Below are 17484 nucleotides of genomic sequence, written 5' to 3'. Positions count from 1 at the left end.
GAACTCCCCAAATATAGACAGTTTATAAAATGTCCGACCAGAGAGGACAACATTCTGGATCACTGTTACACCACCATCAGAGACGCTTATCACGCCGTCCTACGTGCTGCACTGGGCCAATCCGACCACATCATGGTCCACCTGGTTCCTGCATACAGGCAGAAACTAAAGCTCTGCAAACCTGTTGTCAGGACGACAAGGAAGTGGAGCAGTGAGGCTGTGGAGAATCTCCAGGCGTGTTTAGGCTGTACAGACTGGGATGTGTTCAGGACTACTACCAACAGTCTGGACGAGTACACAGAGGCTGTGACTTCCTACATCAGCTTCTGTGAGGACAGCTGTGTACCATCATGCACCAGGGTGAGTTACAACAACGACAAAGCCTGGTTCACAGCTAATCCTGTCATCTGCCGTTAGTCAAGTCCTTCATCAAAACATCAGCCACAGGCAACAAGCCGAGAGGAATCTCAAAACAAAAGAAAAGCAAAAAAAAAAGCCTACTTTGGATTGAGCTCCCTGTTTTTGAATGTACACTACACACATAAGTGCTAAAGAAGCCCATGATCCTGTAATTACCAACTGTGAGGGGAGTGCGGGTCTCAGGGCAAGTGAGCATTTACTTATTCAACGACTCATTGATTTTATTTGATCGGTTGAGTAAGATTAATGACCTGTCAAAGGCCTTGGAGAGGCCTCGCTTAAAAGTCCTCGTCTTTATTAACCTTTCAGCACCACAAAACAAATATCAATCAGAGATTAAAAGGAAGGATCCAGTGTTTCCCAAGCATAGAGGCTTGCTACCACTAAATAGAGGTGCAAGGACTTAAATTTAATGTAAAATGGCCCACACTGAGCTTGACTTTCAGTCATTCCTTGAGGCTCGTAATAAAATAAAAGCTTAAAAGTTCATTATTGGCCCTACATTATAGCAGGACCTTTAACGTATCATTTGTTCCTTCCCTTAGCTGCAGGTCCTTTGATAATGTGATCTACACTTAGTTCCCTTCAGATGTGTGCCACCTTGAGCTTCATAATTACAGACTCCAAGTCCCCACCAGCTGAGGCCACCAATGTGCACTCAGAGTAACACATAATCTCACAACTAATTATATAATGAAGCAAATTATTATTCGCAGCTCTTGTAGAGTGTGACCCTAATTAAACAGGAGGTGTGTTTGCCATTTTGAAACTGTTAACTTCTTAAAACTTTGGTGTACTTCAATACCTGCAGCTTGCCATGCCTGTGTGCATCCTCCAGGTCACAAGTAGCATCTCCAGCCACTGAAGATTGTATAAAATTGGGTGGTTAAAATCTTTTATATGAAGCTCATAAAAATATATCCCTTGGAAAATGTTAATACATTTCTGAATCTCAGGCCCGTTGTTAAATGCTTAGAGGTACTTTAGTATTACCTGGCTTTTTAACACTGATTAAAGTTGCTGCAGCATGCAGAAGAATATTTAAAGTGCCTTATGGAAAACTTCTATGGGTCTAACAGCCTCCTCCGTGAGGGGTCCACATGTACACTTACTGACCTGTAAAACTAAAACTGAGCTCTGAACGTTATAACTGTAGACTTTGACTGAAAAAGTTTCTTAAAAATAACCAACAATGTCAAATGATCAGCACCGTCCCTTCTTTAAATCTTATATTATTGTGTTTTATTATTATTTCATTATTTTGTTTTACAGTGTTATACTGTTTCTTGCTGTTAAATTTTGCATTTTGGGATTTTTTATGTTTCTCACTTTGCTTTTCAAAGATTTTCAGGACCAATGTCCTCTTGTATACATCTATATCTGTATTATAATCAAAACAGACAACCACACCTAATCTTCGTGGACCTGCCAAGCCTAAAACCTCTGTCTTCACCACAGGCAAATCTTTCGAAGAGATTGTTTTTTTCGATAAAAAAGTATATTTCAAGTGCGTACGACAGGTCAAAACACATTGAAAAAGCAATGCTTGCCAAAAGGATTACAGCAAATAAAGCTGAAAAAATTTGCCCTAGGTTCGGAGATAGTTTTGAATTAAGAACAAAACAAAAGAATCAGCTTATCCTCTACGTATTGTATGTACAAAAAAAGCAAATGTACCAAATCTTTATGAGATTTTTGTCATACAAATAGTGTATCACTTAAGAGGCTGTTTATGTGTTCATATACCAAATGTGGTGGAAGTTTTAGTTTTGATGCATTTAATGAATAGGAAAGAAATAAACGATTATTGTTCAGTATCTGACTTGCTGACGAAGGGAAAACTGCAGGATTTGTGCATCTCTAGAACCTGTTTAATGATGAAGCTTGATAAAATATTTGAATCAAGTATTCCTGAGCTGAAGCTATCTCTGTGCCAAATCCTATGGTAATGCCCACCGCCATGCCTGAGGACATTACAGCAGACCATATAAATCAAGCTTTTGCTTCATATTACAGAGTGAACAAAAGGTGTTTCTTCCCATCTCATTGTCTGCAGATAGCCTGTCGCCTCCCGTCAATGTGACCATCAAAGAGGTGAAAGCAAACTCCGCCGTGGTGTCATGGGACATCCCCGAGGGAGACCCCGTCATTGGCTTTGCCATCACACAGCAGGTGAGTAACAGAATGTGTAGGACACAACAACGCTGGACAAGTGAAGACGATAGGGACTTTAGAAAGATGCTGATGTGTATCATTAGTCCAAACTGACATAAAATTTAACCTTTGAACTTTGACTTAATCATTTTTTGACATGCGTTCACCTCAAATTTTTACATAGATCCTCTGACAGGCCTCTGTCAGGATAACATCAGTCAGAATAATAATTTGTGCATTTACACTGTTTTCGCCGACACACTTGCCTGTTTTAGTAAAGAACAGTTTGGGAATTTGAGGAATTACACTATCAATTATTCATAGAATTAGAAATGAAAAGGTCCTGTAACATTGTTCTCTTGCTCTATTAAATATGAGGCTGCAGCCAGATGATTGCTTGAGTGAATGTTTGTGCTGGCTGTCTGCACAGAGCTACAGTGCTTTCCAAAAACCATTGCACATTTCGCAGCGGTACAAACACAAATCTGAATGTATTTTATTGGGACTTTATGTAATAGACCAACACAAAGCAATGCATAATCATAAGTGGAGGGAAAATATAGCATGGATTTCTGGGCTGTGTTATATGTATTCATTTTCAGCTCCTGTGAGTCAGTAGTATAGAACCACCTCTCTTTGTGTTATAGCTGGATGCCTGTGGACTCTATTAGCTTTGCCCATCTAGAGATGGCAATTATTGCTCATTCAGATCCGTCCGATTTCCCTGTCTTTGCCAAATGGTAAAATCCCCACAGAATGATGCTGTCACCACCATGTCTCACCATGTGGTTGGTGTGTGTTTAAAATGATGAGCACTCTTTCCACTAAGCAGCATTTTGCATGTGAGTTAAAAGAAAAATATTTGGTCTAATTTGATCAGAGCAACTTATTTCATGTTTGTACCTGCATGGCTTGCTGCAAAGTGCAAGTGTGATGCTTGGATGGATGGATGGATGGATGGATGGATGGATGGATGGATGGATGGATTGAGCAATGCTCTGTGAAATGCTCAAAGCTTGGGATATAGTTTTGTGACCTAACCCTGCTTTAAACTTCTCCACAACCTTATCTCTGACATGTCTGCTGTGTGGCACGGTCTTCAAAAAATTTAAACATTTATAATTTTCCATCCTCTTTATACTCTACTTTGTGTTTGTCTATCAGATAGTATCCCAATATAATACAATGAGGTTTGGGGTTTTACAATGACACAAAATGAAAACGTTCATTGCTCTGTATACTAGCTGTCTCCTGCTGCTGTTCATGATAATCGGTCCGAGTTCACAACATATATTCACAGTGCACACACAAAAGTGCTAACGAGCACTCATCACATTTCACAGCAGATTGAGATACTTAAGAAATGAGGTGGGATTCATTTACTCCTAAAACAACAGTTATTTTTGATGGATGACTTATTCATGCTGGGGGGTGAATTAAACACAGCCTATGCTCCTTCTGCCTCTCCTAAACAAATGGTGTTCTTGCAGAGCAGAAGACACAGTGAAACTGTCATCATGACAACTTGTTGTCACTCCCACTAAAAATGTGCAAAAAGTCTTGAAATAAATTATTCTTTCAGCGGTGTAAATACCCACAGCCTATCTGTAGGATTTATGACTGGAAATGACAAAGCCATAGAAAAAATTTGACTTTTTTGTCTGGTAAGCCATTCCTGTGTTGATTTAGCCAAATGGTTTGGTTTTTATCCTGCAGACCCAATAATGACCCATTTCCAGTGTTCTGGTAGAGGCGTCCAGATCTTAATTTAAAATCTCCTGAGTTCATTTGCTCCAGGAACGTAAGATCCCCACAGCATCACAGATGGTTGCAAAATAATAATCCTTGGTTTTACTCCAAACCAACCTTAAATATTTGTTGACAATTAATTCAGTCTCAGTAACATCACTAAAGCATTCGGTTCCAGGTAATGTCCCGGAACAGCTAAGCAAACTCCACACGTTTACATTTGTGATGGTACAACAGAAAAGCCTTTTTCCTAGCATGCCTTCAACCATTTGGGCGGTAAATAATGTCTAATGGGTGTTTTTGGTGACCCTGAGATGCCCCTCTTAGCCCCAGTTTTCAAACAGAGAGCTTTGGGTCTTTCCTCTACACTGTGTGTCCTGGCAACATTTATACGGGTATTCGTTCAGCCTTTTTGCCAGTGGCTAAAAGAAAAGCCTCTGCTTCAGATGTAAACCCTAGGTAAATAGGTCATGAAATTAGAAGCTCATTGGAATTCTAATCAGTCTGCAAAGTATATAAATTAGTATAAATTAACAAATGTTTCAGTGTATTTATTCTAAAAGGATTGTTAGGGCTAGCAACAGTTGTGGACCAGTTAAAATCTTAAAACATTTTATTTTCTTATCAGGGATTTTTTTTTTTTTTTTTTTTTGCATCACTGAATAAATGTTTTCAAATTAAAGTTAATACTTATTTTCTATTATGAAATTATGCTTCTGCATTTAAACCAACATTTATTTTAAGCTTTTTACACATAACAGATGTCAGAAAATGTGTCCACATCTGTATAACTTTAATTCATGCTAAATGGTGCCACTCCGATCAGTTGCAGAGATCTTTTTGCTTCCACTTTATCTATTTTGCAAAGGCGGCAACAACTCTGTGTTTGCTGAGAAACACGCAAGAAGATGCATAATCCAATCAAAACTACACAAAAGCACACCTGGGACTCAGCAGTGGTGCTTGCAGCATGTCCGTGCTGTCCCTCCATCTTAAATAAATTTTTTTGTGCTTTTCATGTCTTTGTCTAATCAACCAATCCTTGCTGTTTCCTGCTCCGGTAGAAGAAAGATGTGCGCATGCTGCGGTTCATCCAGGAAGTCAACACCACCACGCGCTCCTGTGCATTATGGGACTTGGAGGAGGAGACAGACTACATCGTGCACGTGCAGTCCATCAGCATGTCCGGGACGAGCCCACTGAGCGAACCACTGCGCTTCCGAACCCCAAAGGAGGCTGAGACCCAGGCCTCTAAGAGTAAAGAGCCACACACAAATACACTCACGTATTTAATCATCCACACTTAGAACATTCGTGGATATTTCTTGTGGTTCTTTTTTAGTACATAAGCACAAACGAGTTGGCCTTTTGAGAATATAGTGACAGATTTTGCCTAAAATCCAAAAGAAATCAATAGACACACAAAGCATGAAATGAAATTTCACAACAGACTGCTGTATCTCTCTCCTCCTGACTACACCTAAGCAGCAAAACGCCCAACAGGGAGGGCATACTTCACTATTTATTGAGGTTTTTCTACTAGCACCACTCTGTATGCACCCTGCACAACTCCACTGTAAACCAAAATGAGGAAAGGCATTTATAAGACAGAAGGAGGAGGTAGTAAGGAAGCTGCACGGGGTGGAGAATCAATGTGCTTTTAGCTGAGGCACTGCTCCATCTATTCCCCCTCTCATTTGCACTCATCTCTCATGTCAGCTACTGTTTGGAGCCAGAGGGAGTCTGAACCTCTGCTGTGGTAGTAAGTGGGCTGCCAGAAAACAAGTAGAACATAAAAACAATCAGTGCTAAACACTGAGGAGATGCGCCAGTGACCACCGAGACCTCATTACCACAAAATATGTTGCCTCGGTGTTATTTATGCCAAAGGAAGGTATTTAGAGAGATCAATCACTGCATAGAGCGCAAATAAACACTTTTTAATTGGATTTTTCCTGTAATGTTTCCTATTACATGTTCTTGCTTTTGTCAGTCCAAACACTAAATAGTGCATGTAAATGTCCAAACAATTTAATTTAACACATACATAAAAACACTTTTAACATGGCTGGTAATTCATTTTTTAATTTTTAAATGGTGTGACTAGAAAAACCATATAATTAAATCTGTTAACTTCTAATGAAAATGTAGCTGTTCCACAGCAATAGAACAAATCTACATTCTAAAAACATGAGGATACATTAATCATAAAATGTTTTTTACATTTTACATATTAAGAAGCCATACAATAAAGAAAATAAATTTGACTTTGTCAATGTCAGTGAGCATTTGGGTTTTGATGATCCTAAAATGTAAAACTGGCTTACAATACCAAGAAAAAAACTCTATACGCTACACCATTTCAGTATTGCAGGAAAACATATTTAGGATGCACAGGGCTCTTCCTGATAAAGATTAGAAAAATATGAAGAATAACAGTAATCTTTGTTGTCCTAATTAGTGCAAAATAAATAATCAAAACTAGTAATGAAGTCCAAAGCCTTTCAGAAAACAGCCAGTCATTTTCTACCGCTTATTCCATAGTGGGTCACGGGGGAGCTGGTGCCTATCTCCAGCAGTCTATGGGCAAGAGGCGGTGTACGCCCTGGACAGGTCGCCAGTCCATCACAGGGCAACACACAAACACACTCATTCATACAACTAAGGGCAATTTAGAGTTACCAATTAACCTAACAGGCATGTCTTTGGACTGTGGGAGGAAGCTGGAGTACCTGGTGAGAACCCACACATGCACGGGGAGAACATGCAAACTCCATGCAGAAAGACCCAGGCTGGGAATCAAACCCAGGACCTTCTTGCTGCAAGGCAACAGTGCTACCAACTGCGCCACCGTGCAGCCCTTTTCAGAAAACAATAAAATTAAATTACATCTTTTAACATAATAAGAAATCTAATATCATCCACAAAGCAGTGATAAAAGACATACTTTAAAAGATAATATAAGAGAACTACAAATAAAATTAGGCCAAGGACAAAGCCCTGTGGAATGCCATCTTAAAGGGTATTAGAGATAAATAATTCCTTATGATATATAAACGATAGCAAACCAATTCAGAAGATTGGTTTACGTGAGAGTTTTAAATGAGGTTTGGTGCAGGCTGATGTTAAGCCTAAATTCTTAGGAGAAAAGACACTGAAGAAACGGATCAGACTGGTTCTGTGATTTCAAACAGAACCTTGTATTTGGAATTCTGTTCCAGATATAGGACACTATAAAAGAAGTAAAGAGTTGATTTGGATTTCTATTGTTTATCTTATTAAGACAGCATCACAGAAAGCACTGTACAATGTACATCTATGATTATGTTCCTTTACTTTTTTAAGGGAGAGAAAGACATTGGCTTATATTGCTAATTGTGGTTAGTCTGGTCACTTATTGCAACAAATAGGAAAGCCTGCTGGTTTTCTGACCTGCAACCAGGAGGCATCTGACCTCAAGGTCATTTACAGATCTATGTTCAAGGCAAATCGATAAAGGTTTCCCATGATGCTTCTTTGTGATAGGGTCAAATGTATTGTAATGCTTCTACCATGACAACAGATCCTTTACCTACAAGATGTCCTAAGCTGAAATATTTTAATATGGAAGAAAACCACTGTCTAAAAAAAACTTTGCTGCAACAGTAGTACAAAATTACTGTGGAAAACAGCAGCTGCTAAAAATGGATGCAAACTCAAGCAAAACAATAAACAAGGCCAGCATAAGATATTGTGACATCTAACAAACACTGCAAATGTGGACAAAATACGTCACATAAGCACACGGCTGGACCAGTTGTTTCTAAGTTTTAAGAATAACACATTATTTGAAGGAGCTTTAACAATATTAAAGAGGTTATTTCACTGTGAATAATAATATTGCTGTATCTTTGCTTGCATCTGTCATAATGCTGTATTTTGTGGTGGACCAGAGGCAGACAAGTACGGAGAGAGCAGAGTAGGATCAGTGAGAGAACTCCTTCTTTAATTCTTAGCGCTTACTTACAGGCGAGTGCAGGGCAACAAACTGTCCAGATACAGGCGTTGAAAACAGGACCCAAATAAGGGTAAATCCAAAGCTCCAACAAGACGTGGAAGACGTAACCCAAAGGACATATCACGAGGACATGGAAGAGATGTAACGACACCGCGTGGAACAAAGGACGAAGGCAAACTTAAATACAGACAAAGGCGGACATGAAACAATAGGGCAGGTAATCAGAGGAACAGGTGAGACAAGGAGGCAGGGAAGCAGAGAGAGCAGGTGAACCAAATAGGGACAAATGAGGACATGGAGGAGCTAGACGAAGAACAAAACTGTAAACACAACCAGGGACCAGAACATGGGGGGAACAGATCTATAAATAATAATACAAACACAGTCAACAGAAGAGAACCTAGGAAACAGAACCCAGAAACGAGGACTTAAGGACTAACCAAACAGTAACAGAAAAAACACCTGACTAAACATAACTAATTACAGAATCAAAACCACACACAATAAACTGAACATAACCTAAAAAATAAGACACCAGAACGGGAACTCAAAGACTAATCATACTGGACAGCAACCACCTAACTAAAACGTAAACAAATACAGAACCAAGAGACACACTGTGACAGCATCTCTTTCTTTAGGGAATCCTCATCAAGATAATTGTAAATGAAATATTCTAAACACAGTTTAGGACTCACTGTTGAAAAGATTTGGTCTAATGTAGTATTTTTGGCGCTTGTTTTTCCATTGTTTTCACAAAACCTCTAGTTGTAGAACTGTCATGCAATAATTGACATGAGTAACTTAGTAACTAATCTGCTCTGCACATAAAAATTCAACCTACACTGTATCTGCTGACTGGAAAATTTGTGTTTGACCTAAATGATGATGCCTTTCAATTTTTATTTTAAAATTGTGGAAAAAAAAAACAAAAGCAGCAAAATAAATAACTTTTCTAACAAATTTTCCTATATGAACCTATTCACCAGGTAAAGGTTTGAACTTTAGCAAAATTACTAAGAAAATAAAGAAATATGCACTTTCACTATCTGAAAGCTGAATTGTCTCTTCAGGTTATTGTTTCTGCATTTTAAAACGGGGTTGTCCTGATATGTGTGGCCTTAAGAGCGAAGTACTTGACCCACACGCTGAGCCACTATTCACTGGGAAGTTAAAAAGGCTTCCACTTCCACACTTTTTCCCACCATCAAAGATTGAACATCTACAAAAACTAACTCTTTGTGGTTTGGCACAGTGCAAGAAATTCTAGAATTGCGCCGCTCAAGGTGGCAGCAGGTTGGAGTAGCTCTGTTACTTTTGATTCTGATTTGATCTTTTTTGGGAACTATTCCTCTTGTGGTGGATACAGTTGATTTTTTTTGGATGACTGTCCACTCCAGTGTCGGATGCTGTGCAGCTTGGAGGATTTTTCTTAATACTTTCTATTTTTGGACATTTGTTATGATGCATTGCCATGGCAACGGGGTTGTTTCTTACAACCGGGAGCAGCTGATTAATATCTCAAAAGCTCAAATAATACTTCAGCTACAACCCCAAATCCCTGATGAGTTGAAAAGGAGACGCCGTGGATGCAGAGCAGGAGTTAAGAGGAGAGAGAGAAGGAAGAAGTTCAAACCATCTCTTCCGTCGATTATGATGGGCAATGTGAGATCGTTGGGAAACAGGTTGGATGAACTCCAAGCCCTACAAAGGACCCAGCCAGAGTACCGGGCATGCAGTATTATGTGTTTTACTGAGACATGGCTGCAGGATCATATCCCCGACTCCAGCGTCTCTCTGCCGGGCTTTTTAACCATACGAGCAGACAGAGATTTAAAGAGGAGCGGCAAATGTAAAGGAGGTGGACTGGCAATACTTGTGAACAACAAATGGTGTAATCCAGGACATGTTACTGTGAAGTGTCATCTCTGCAGTCCAGATATTGAACTGTTGGCAGTATGTTTTCATCCATATTATTTACCCAGAGAGTTCACCAGAGTTATTTTGGCAACAGTTTACGTTCCACCTTCCGCTGTTGCTGACACTGCATGTGATGCCATCAGCTCAGTTGTTGCTAAGCTACAGACACAAAACCCCAATGCTTTTGTGGCAATTTCTCGTGATTTTAACCATGCTTCACTCTCTGCTACACTTCCAACGTTTCAACAGTTTGTCAGCTGCTCTACCAGAGAAAACAAAACATTGGATTTGTTTTATGCAAATGTCAAGGACTCATACATCTCTACATCAAGACCTCCTCTAGGCAAATCAGATCACAATCTTGTTTTTCTCTGCTCGAAATATAAGCCCCTTGTTCAGAGGCAACCTAATAAAGAGGACTGTGAGAAAATGGTCACAGGAAGCTGAAGAAGCTCTGCAAGGTTGCTTTGAGGCTACAGATTGGGACGCACTGTGCCAGCCACATGGAGAGGACATCAATGCCATGACTGAGTGTGTAACCGACTATATAAACTTCTGTGTGGATAATATCATCCCCACCAGAACCGTGAGATGCTTCCCCAATAATAAACCTTGGATCACCAGTGACCTGAAGGACCTGCTTAACAAGAAAAAAAGAGCCTTCAGAGAGAGAGACAGAGAATTATTGAGGAGTTTACAGAAGCAACTTAAAGTCAAGATAAGAGACAGCAAGGAGGTGTACAAGAAGAAGCTGGAGAGCAAGCTCCAGCAAAACAATATCAGAGATGTGTGGACAGGGATGAAGAAGATTACAGGCTTCAAGCAGAAGGATGATCAGACCAATGGAGGTCTGGACAGAGCCAATGAATTGAACACATTCTTCAATAGGTTCAGTTCAGAAACAAGCTTTGCATCCTCCTCTCCTGCTCACAGCCAAACAGACATTCCACCTTCCTTTGACCCACAGGACCCACAGCTGTCCAGTAACACCTCACATTTTTTATCTTCCACCTCAGCCCTAGACCCTTCTGCTTCTACATGTTTGCCTTCAACCATATCAGAAGATGCTGATGCTTCCTTTGCTTCCCCCTTCCACCTGTGTGTCTCAAGAAGTCAAGTGAAGAGACAACTGGAGAGACTGAATAGGAATAAGGCTGCAGGTCCAGATCATGTCAGCCCTAGAGTCCTGAAGGCCTGTGCAGAGCAGCTCTGTGGGATTCTGCAGCTTACTCTTCAACCTTAGCCTGGCCCAGAAGAAGGTTCCGGTGTTGTGGAAGACCTCCTGTCTTGTTCCGGTACCAAAGAAAACTCACCCATCAGTCCTCAATGACTATAGACCTGTTGCCCTGACATCCCACATCATGAAGGTCCTAGAGAGACTCCTGTTGGCCCACCTGAGTAAGCAAACAGTAAACTATCAGGACCCCCTTCAGTTTGCTTATCACTGTGGAGTTGGAGTTGAAGATGCCATCAAACACCTGCTTCAACAAACCCACTGTCATCTGGACAAAGCCAGCAGCACTGTGAGGAGCATGTTCTTTGATTTCTCCAGTGCATTTAATACAATCCAACCTGATTTTCTTTGTCAGAAACTCCAGAAGACTCAGGTGGAGGCCTCAACAATCTCCTGGATCAAAGACTACCTGACAAACAGACCACAGTTTGTGAGACTGAAGGGTTGTGAGTCTAACCAGGTAGTCAGCAGCACAGGAGCACCACAGGGGACTGTACTCTCACCATTCCTTTTCACTCTGTACACCTCAGACTTCCAGTACAAGACAGACTCCTGTCATCTGCAGAAATACTCGGATGATTCTGCAGTCGTGGGATGGATCAGAGATGGACAAGAAGCTGAGTACAGGAAGGTGGTGGACCGCTTTGTGGCATAGTGTGGAAACAATCATCTCATCTTGAATGTGACTAAAACAAAGGAGATGATTGTAGATTTTAAGAGAAACAGGAATAAGTCAAAAACTATTTCCATCATGGGAGAAGAAGTGGAGGTGGTGGAGGAGTATAAATATCTCTGTGTTCACCTGGACAATAGACTAGAGTGGAGATGCAACTGTGAAGCCATCTACAAGAAGGGACAGAGCAGACTGTACTTCTTGAGGAAGCTTAGGTCCTTTGGTGTTTGCAGCAAGATGCTGCATATCTTCTATAAGTCTGTTGTGGAGAGTTTGATCTCTTCTACCATCATCTGCTGGGGAAGCAGCATCAGAGCCAGGGACTTAAAAAAGCTCAACAAGTTGATAAAAAAGGCTGGCTCTGTTCTGGGGACTCCTCTGGAACCTCTGGAGATCATTGTGGAAAGACGGATTCTTCATAAAATGAAGAACATTATGGAGAACCCTGAGCATCCTCTTCATGAGACTGTCCTACAACAACAGAGTGTCTTCAGTCAGAGGCTTCTTCAGATCTGCTGTAAGACGGAGCGCTACAGGAGATCCTTCCTGCCCACAGCCATCAGCATCTACAACGGCTCTTTAAGGAAACCTTCATAATATGAGCTACAACAACATTTAATTTCCCTTTGGGATTAATAATGTATTTTTGAATTGAATTGAATTGAATTGAAGTCATCCTTTGTCGTTTGCAGCGCCTTTTGAAGGATGTCTGTTTAATTAACTCAGCTGGGTTGGAACCGAGGTACATTTTGCTGTGGCAGATTAGCAGGTTTTCTTTAATTAAACATCTTGTAATTCAATTTACAGCAAATTCCTGTTACAGTAACATTCAGAGTGATGTTCATTTTACAAATTACTGAGACAGATCTAACTCAACAAAAAATTTTTTGTTCAGCACTTTTCCAACACAAATGCAAATGGAAGAAAAAAGCATAGACATAGATATAAAAACTCCCTGTGATGCTGACAAAAAGAAAACCCTTTTCCTCATCAGCTTTCAAGCAAACACCTGAAGGTTTTGGGTCAAATTTGACATCTATTCAGAACTACTGATAATTTGATCCATCTTGACAGAAAGTCTAGTTCAATCTCAAGAAAGTAGCCCAGATCATGATGTTGCCTCCACCATGTTTCACTGTGGGTACTGTTTTCTTTTAATGACATTCTGCACTGTTTTTGTGCCAAACCTACTTTCCGGAATTGAGTCCAAAAATTCAAGTTTGGTTTCATCAGAAAAGACCACATCATTACAGGAGGTCTGAAAGACTTTAGACAATCTTTGAGGTTTTATTTAGAAGAATAGGTTTCTGTCTTTCAGTCCTTCCCCTCAGACCAGACATAAGGAGAATACAGAGGACTGGTGTCACATGTAGAACATGACCAGTACCAACCAGAATTTCCTGCAGCTCTTTAAGTGTTGCCTTCGGTCTCTTGGCAGCCTCCACGATTAGTTACAGTTTCACCTTTCCTCCAGTTATGGATTAATATCAAGTCTTAGTAAAGTTGCCATTGTCAGATATGTTTTCTTAATTATTTATTGTGTCAAGTATATATAATATCCTTTTTCTCACTGGTACCTTTGTACAATCAGAATATTTTAATCCATTGTAACTTCTCGGCAAACCACAGGTTTCTCTGAAGGATGCAAATCAGCAAATGTCAAGAAAATTGTAGCACAGCTCAAGTTTGTTAGTTCTGAATGGTTATAATTTAATCAAAACACCCTCCACAAAGTATTAGTTTATGCACAGTTATGCAACTAGACTATTGCTACCTTTTTATATTTTAAATATTCCCTCTGTAACCTTTGTTTTTGTCAAAAAAATAAGAATATGCCACATTAAAAGTGGGAAAACCTTTTTAAATTACAAAAACATGGAATTTTAACAAGGGGAAGGTAGACTTTATGTCCACTAAAACAAAAACTGTGGCACTTATATAATGTCTCACAATCACCTTATTGTGTTTCTTCTCCACGTACTCCACGTACTCCAGCTCCTTTTGCATTGATATTGAGGTGACTGTGGCTCAGTAGGAAGAGTAGTTGTCTTGCAATCAGAAAGGTTGTGGGTTCGATTCCAGCTTCCTCCTGCCATATGTTAATGTACCCCTGGGCAAGGCACTTAACCTCAAGTTGCCTACTGATCTATGTATCGGTGTATGTGAGTGTTAGTGAGTGCAATTGGGTGAATGTGGCTCTAGTGTAAAGCACTTTGAGTGGTCTCTATGACTGGAAAGGTGCTATATAAGTTCAGTCCATTTACCATATTTTCTGCAAATCACTCAGACACATGATTAATGTAAACAGTTAAAGGCAAATAGTGCTGTAAATCTGTGATGTGCTAAGTGCAGTTTGTCAGCAGGTAATTGTGATGTCTACAGAATGAGAGCGGATCTCAGTGCAGCTGTTTTCTCGACGTGCTGGGCGAACATCCTGAGAATAAAAGATGTTTTCGCGGTCCTCTTTCAGCTGCTCAGCCTTTCTGTTCTCCCATATCACACTGATCTGAGAATAAAGAGCAAAGGATGAGCCTGAAATGCCAGATTACTCCTTGTTTTCTTCTTATTTCATCTTTCATCATAGGTTTTAAATACAAGAGACCAAAAGAAAAAAGACTGAGATGAAAAGAACCCAACGTATACTCAGTGCGGTTAAGAGAAAGACAGACAGGGGAATAGGACATGACTGACAGAGATGGGAACAGGGAAATGGTGTAAAAATAGAGGCAATAACAAAACCTGACAATTAAATTGTGTCATCAGAAACACACAAAGGATTTTTTTTCTGTAGGAAAGTTATTCAAACCAGATGCCACATGTGGAAAACACACAGTCTGTAAACAAGGCTGATTGGTCTCATTTGATCTAATAAATGAGAAATGCCTCTCTGTGGTCCTGCAGTAATAAAATTAAAATAAAAAACATGAAGGACTTCCATCATTATGTCATTAAGGCTTGGCTTTAGTTAATGTTTTTAGATGTCTCCCTACTAAGCATCTTTTAGCTCATCTGCATTTGAGACAAATTTGTAACATTTCCAAAATGCAAAAAAAGGGAAACCACACAGAGATTTAAGTCTAAATTCAGTTGTACAAAAAGTTCTGTTTCTCAATAACAACATAGAGCTGAACAATTACATGTCACTGATTTGGGAAAAGTATTTGAGCATTTTCACATTTTGTCACATTACAACACCAAACTTCCATGTATTTTATTAAGATTTTATGTGACAGACCAACAGCTGCGAATCTACCTGCTTTGCAAATCTAGAATCTGGCAGAATTAAAAAAGCTCAAGCTTAGTCAGATTGGATGAAGAGCATCTTTAAACATCGATTATCAACAAGTGTTGCCACAGATTACCAATTGGTTTTAGGTCTGGACTTTGACTTAGCCATTGAAAGACATAAATATGTTTTGGTCTAAACTCTTTCATCTGGCTGTGTGTTTAGGGCTGTTGTCATGTTGGAAGTTGACCCCAGTCTTTAGTCTCTTTCAGTCTAACATATTCTTTTTGTTGTTTTTAACTCTATACATCTTCTGTGTGACCTACATGGCTTGTGATAAACTACAAACAAATGTTATAGTTTTTTCCAGCAATGGCTTTCTTCTTGCCACATTTCCTCAAAGGTCAGCTTTGTGAAATACGTAACATAGTGGTACTGAAGCTGATTTTCCCACGTGAGCTGTGGATATCTCTGGATATCTACTTTTCTGATTCATGTTCCCCTTGATGGCCCTTCTTTAACAAACTGTCACATAACAGCTGTATTTATAGTAGATTAAACCACACACAACTGGACTCTTAATAAATTGACTTCTGAAGGTTATGACACTGGATTTTATTTTGTGGTATCAGAGTAAATCGGGTTAATGCCAATGCAGCCCAAGCTTTAGATTTTAATCTGTCAAAAAAAAAAGAAAAACATAATACATATATAATTTTTTCTCCCATTAATGTCACAAAATGTGTAAAAGTTAATTTGGTATATATACTTTTCATGGCACTATACTATAAACACTACAAAAAAGTACCAAACAATATTAAGAACAAATGAGTCCGGTGAACATTAATGATTTGATCTTAAATCACTTTGCCAATAATACTCTAAGGAGCCTGTTAAGTAGAAGTGTACGCGATGAGTTTAAAAAGGTTATGTTATTAGAAATCCCTTTAAGAAAATACATCTTTCTGTCATTTAGACTCTTTGTGGAGTTTGTACAAAGAATGAAAATCCACACAAATATTTCCAAAAGCTTTAACAAATACGTAGTGCCAAGTAGGTCCATAATTCTACATGCATCATGAGTTCAAGTACAGATTGAAAATTTCCTGCAAAGGCCAATTCTTTGTTTCACTTTCACACATTAACTGGTTTCATTTTGTAATAAAGGTAGCACTAGCATAAATAAAACTATTGTGACATTTAAACAAATCATTGTTTCCAAAAACGTTTTGCTATTTTTTTTAAATACCTTTTTTGTCATTCATAATTTATAAATAAAAAAAAAACACCTGCAAACAGGCTTCAGTCAAGTGTTCCAGGTGACCAGTCAGCCTAGTACTGCCAGCTAGCAGAAAGCATCAGGTGCCCTGGGCTGTTGTGCTTTGATTTTTTAATAGAAAGCAGCAGAGACCAATCGATTGGCAGAATTGCTTGTTGCTAAAAGCCACTGGAGCGTGGGGATCCTGCACACTGGGCCCTCCAAATGTTACCCGCTGCTGTCGTATAAAGGATGCAAAGCTCTCTGTGTTGCAGTAAACGTCAGGTCACACGGCAGTGCATAGAAAAAGCTACACTTTGACTTACAGGTCCTTCTCAAAATATTAGCATATTGTGATAAAGTTCATTATTTTCCATAATGTCATGATGAAAATTTAACATTCATATATTTTAGATTCATTGCACACAAACTGAAATATTTCAGGTCTTTTATTGTCTTAATACGGATGATTTTGGCATACAGCTCATGAAAACCCAAAATTCCTATCTCACAAAATTAGCATATTTCATCTGACCAATAAAAGAAAAGTGTTTTTAATACAAAAAACGTCAACCTTCAAATAATCATGTACAGTTATGCACTCAATACTTGGTCGGGAATCCTTTGGCAGAAATGACTGCTTCAATGCGGCGTGGCATGGAGGCAATCAGCCTGTGGCACTGCTGAGGTCTTATGGAGGCCCAGGATGCTTCGATAGCGGCCTTTAGCTCATCCAGAGTGTTGGGTCTTGAGTCTCTCAACGTTCTCTTCACAATATCCCACAGATTCTCTATGGGGTTCAGGTCAGGAGAGTTGGCAGGCCAATTGAGCACAGTGATACCATGGTCAGTAA

General features: G+C 39.5%; 1 protein-coding gene across 3 annotated transcripts in view; it reads left to right on the top strand.

The window, feature by feature from the left end:
• fndc5a (fibronectin type III domain containing 5a) overlaps positions 1-17484 on the top strand; it is a 53503-nt gene that overhangs the window by 26635 nt on the left and 9384 nt on the right. For all 3 annotated transcript variants that reach the window (XR_007035134.1, XR_007035133.1, XM_047345782.1), the window contains exons 2-3: positions 2477-2592; positions 5388-5580. Coding sequence is in view for 1 of the 3 variants with exons in the window: in XM_047345782.1 (XP_047201738.1) it covers positions 2477-2592; positions 5388-5580 (309 nt within the window). In the remaining 2 variants the exon portion in view is untranslated. The remainder of the gene's footprint in view (positions 1-2476; positions 2593-5387; positions 5581-17484) is intronic.

This window comes from Girardinichthys multiradiatus, chromosome 19, assembly GCF_021462225.1.
Source record: "Girardinichthys multiradiatus isolate DD_20200921_A chromosome 19, DD_fGirMul_XY1, whole genome shotgun sequence".
Taxonomy (NCBI): domain Eukaryota; kingdom Metazoa; phylum Chordata; class Actinopteri; order Cyprinodontiformes; family Goodeidae; genus Girardinichthys; species Girardinichthys multiradiatus.
This window is presented reverse-complemented; position numbering and strand designations above follow the sequence as displayed.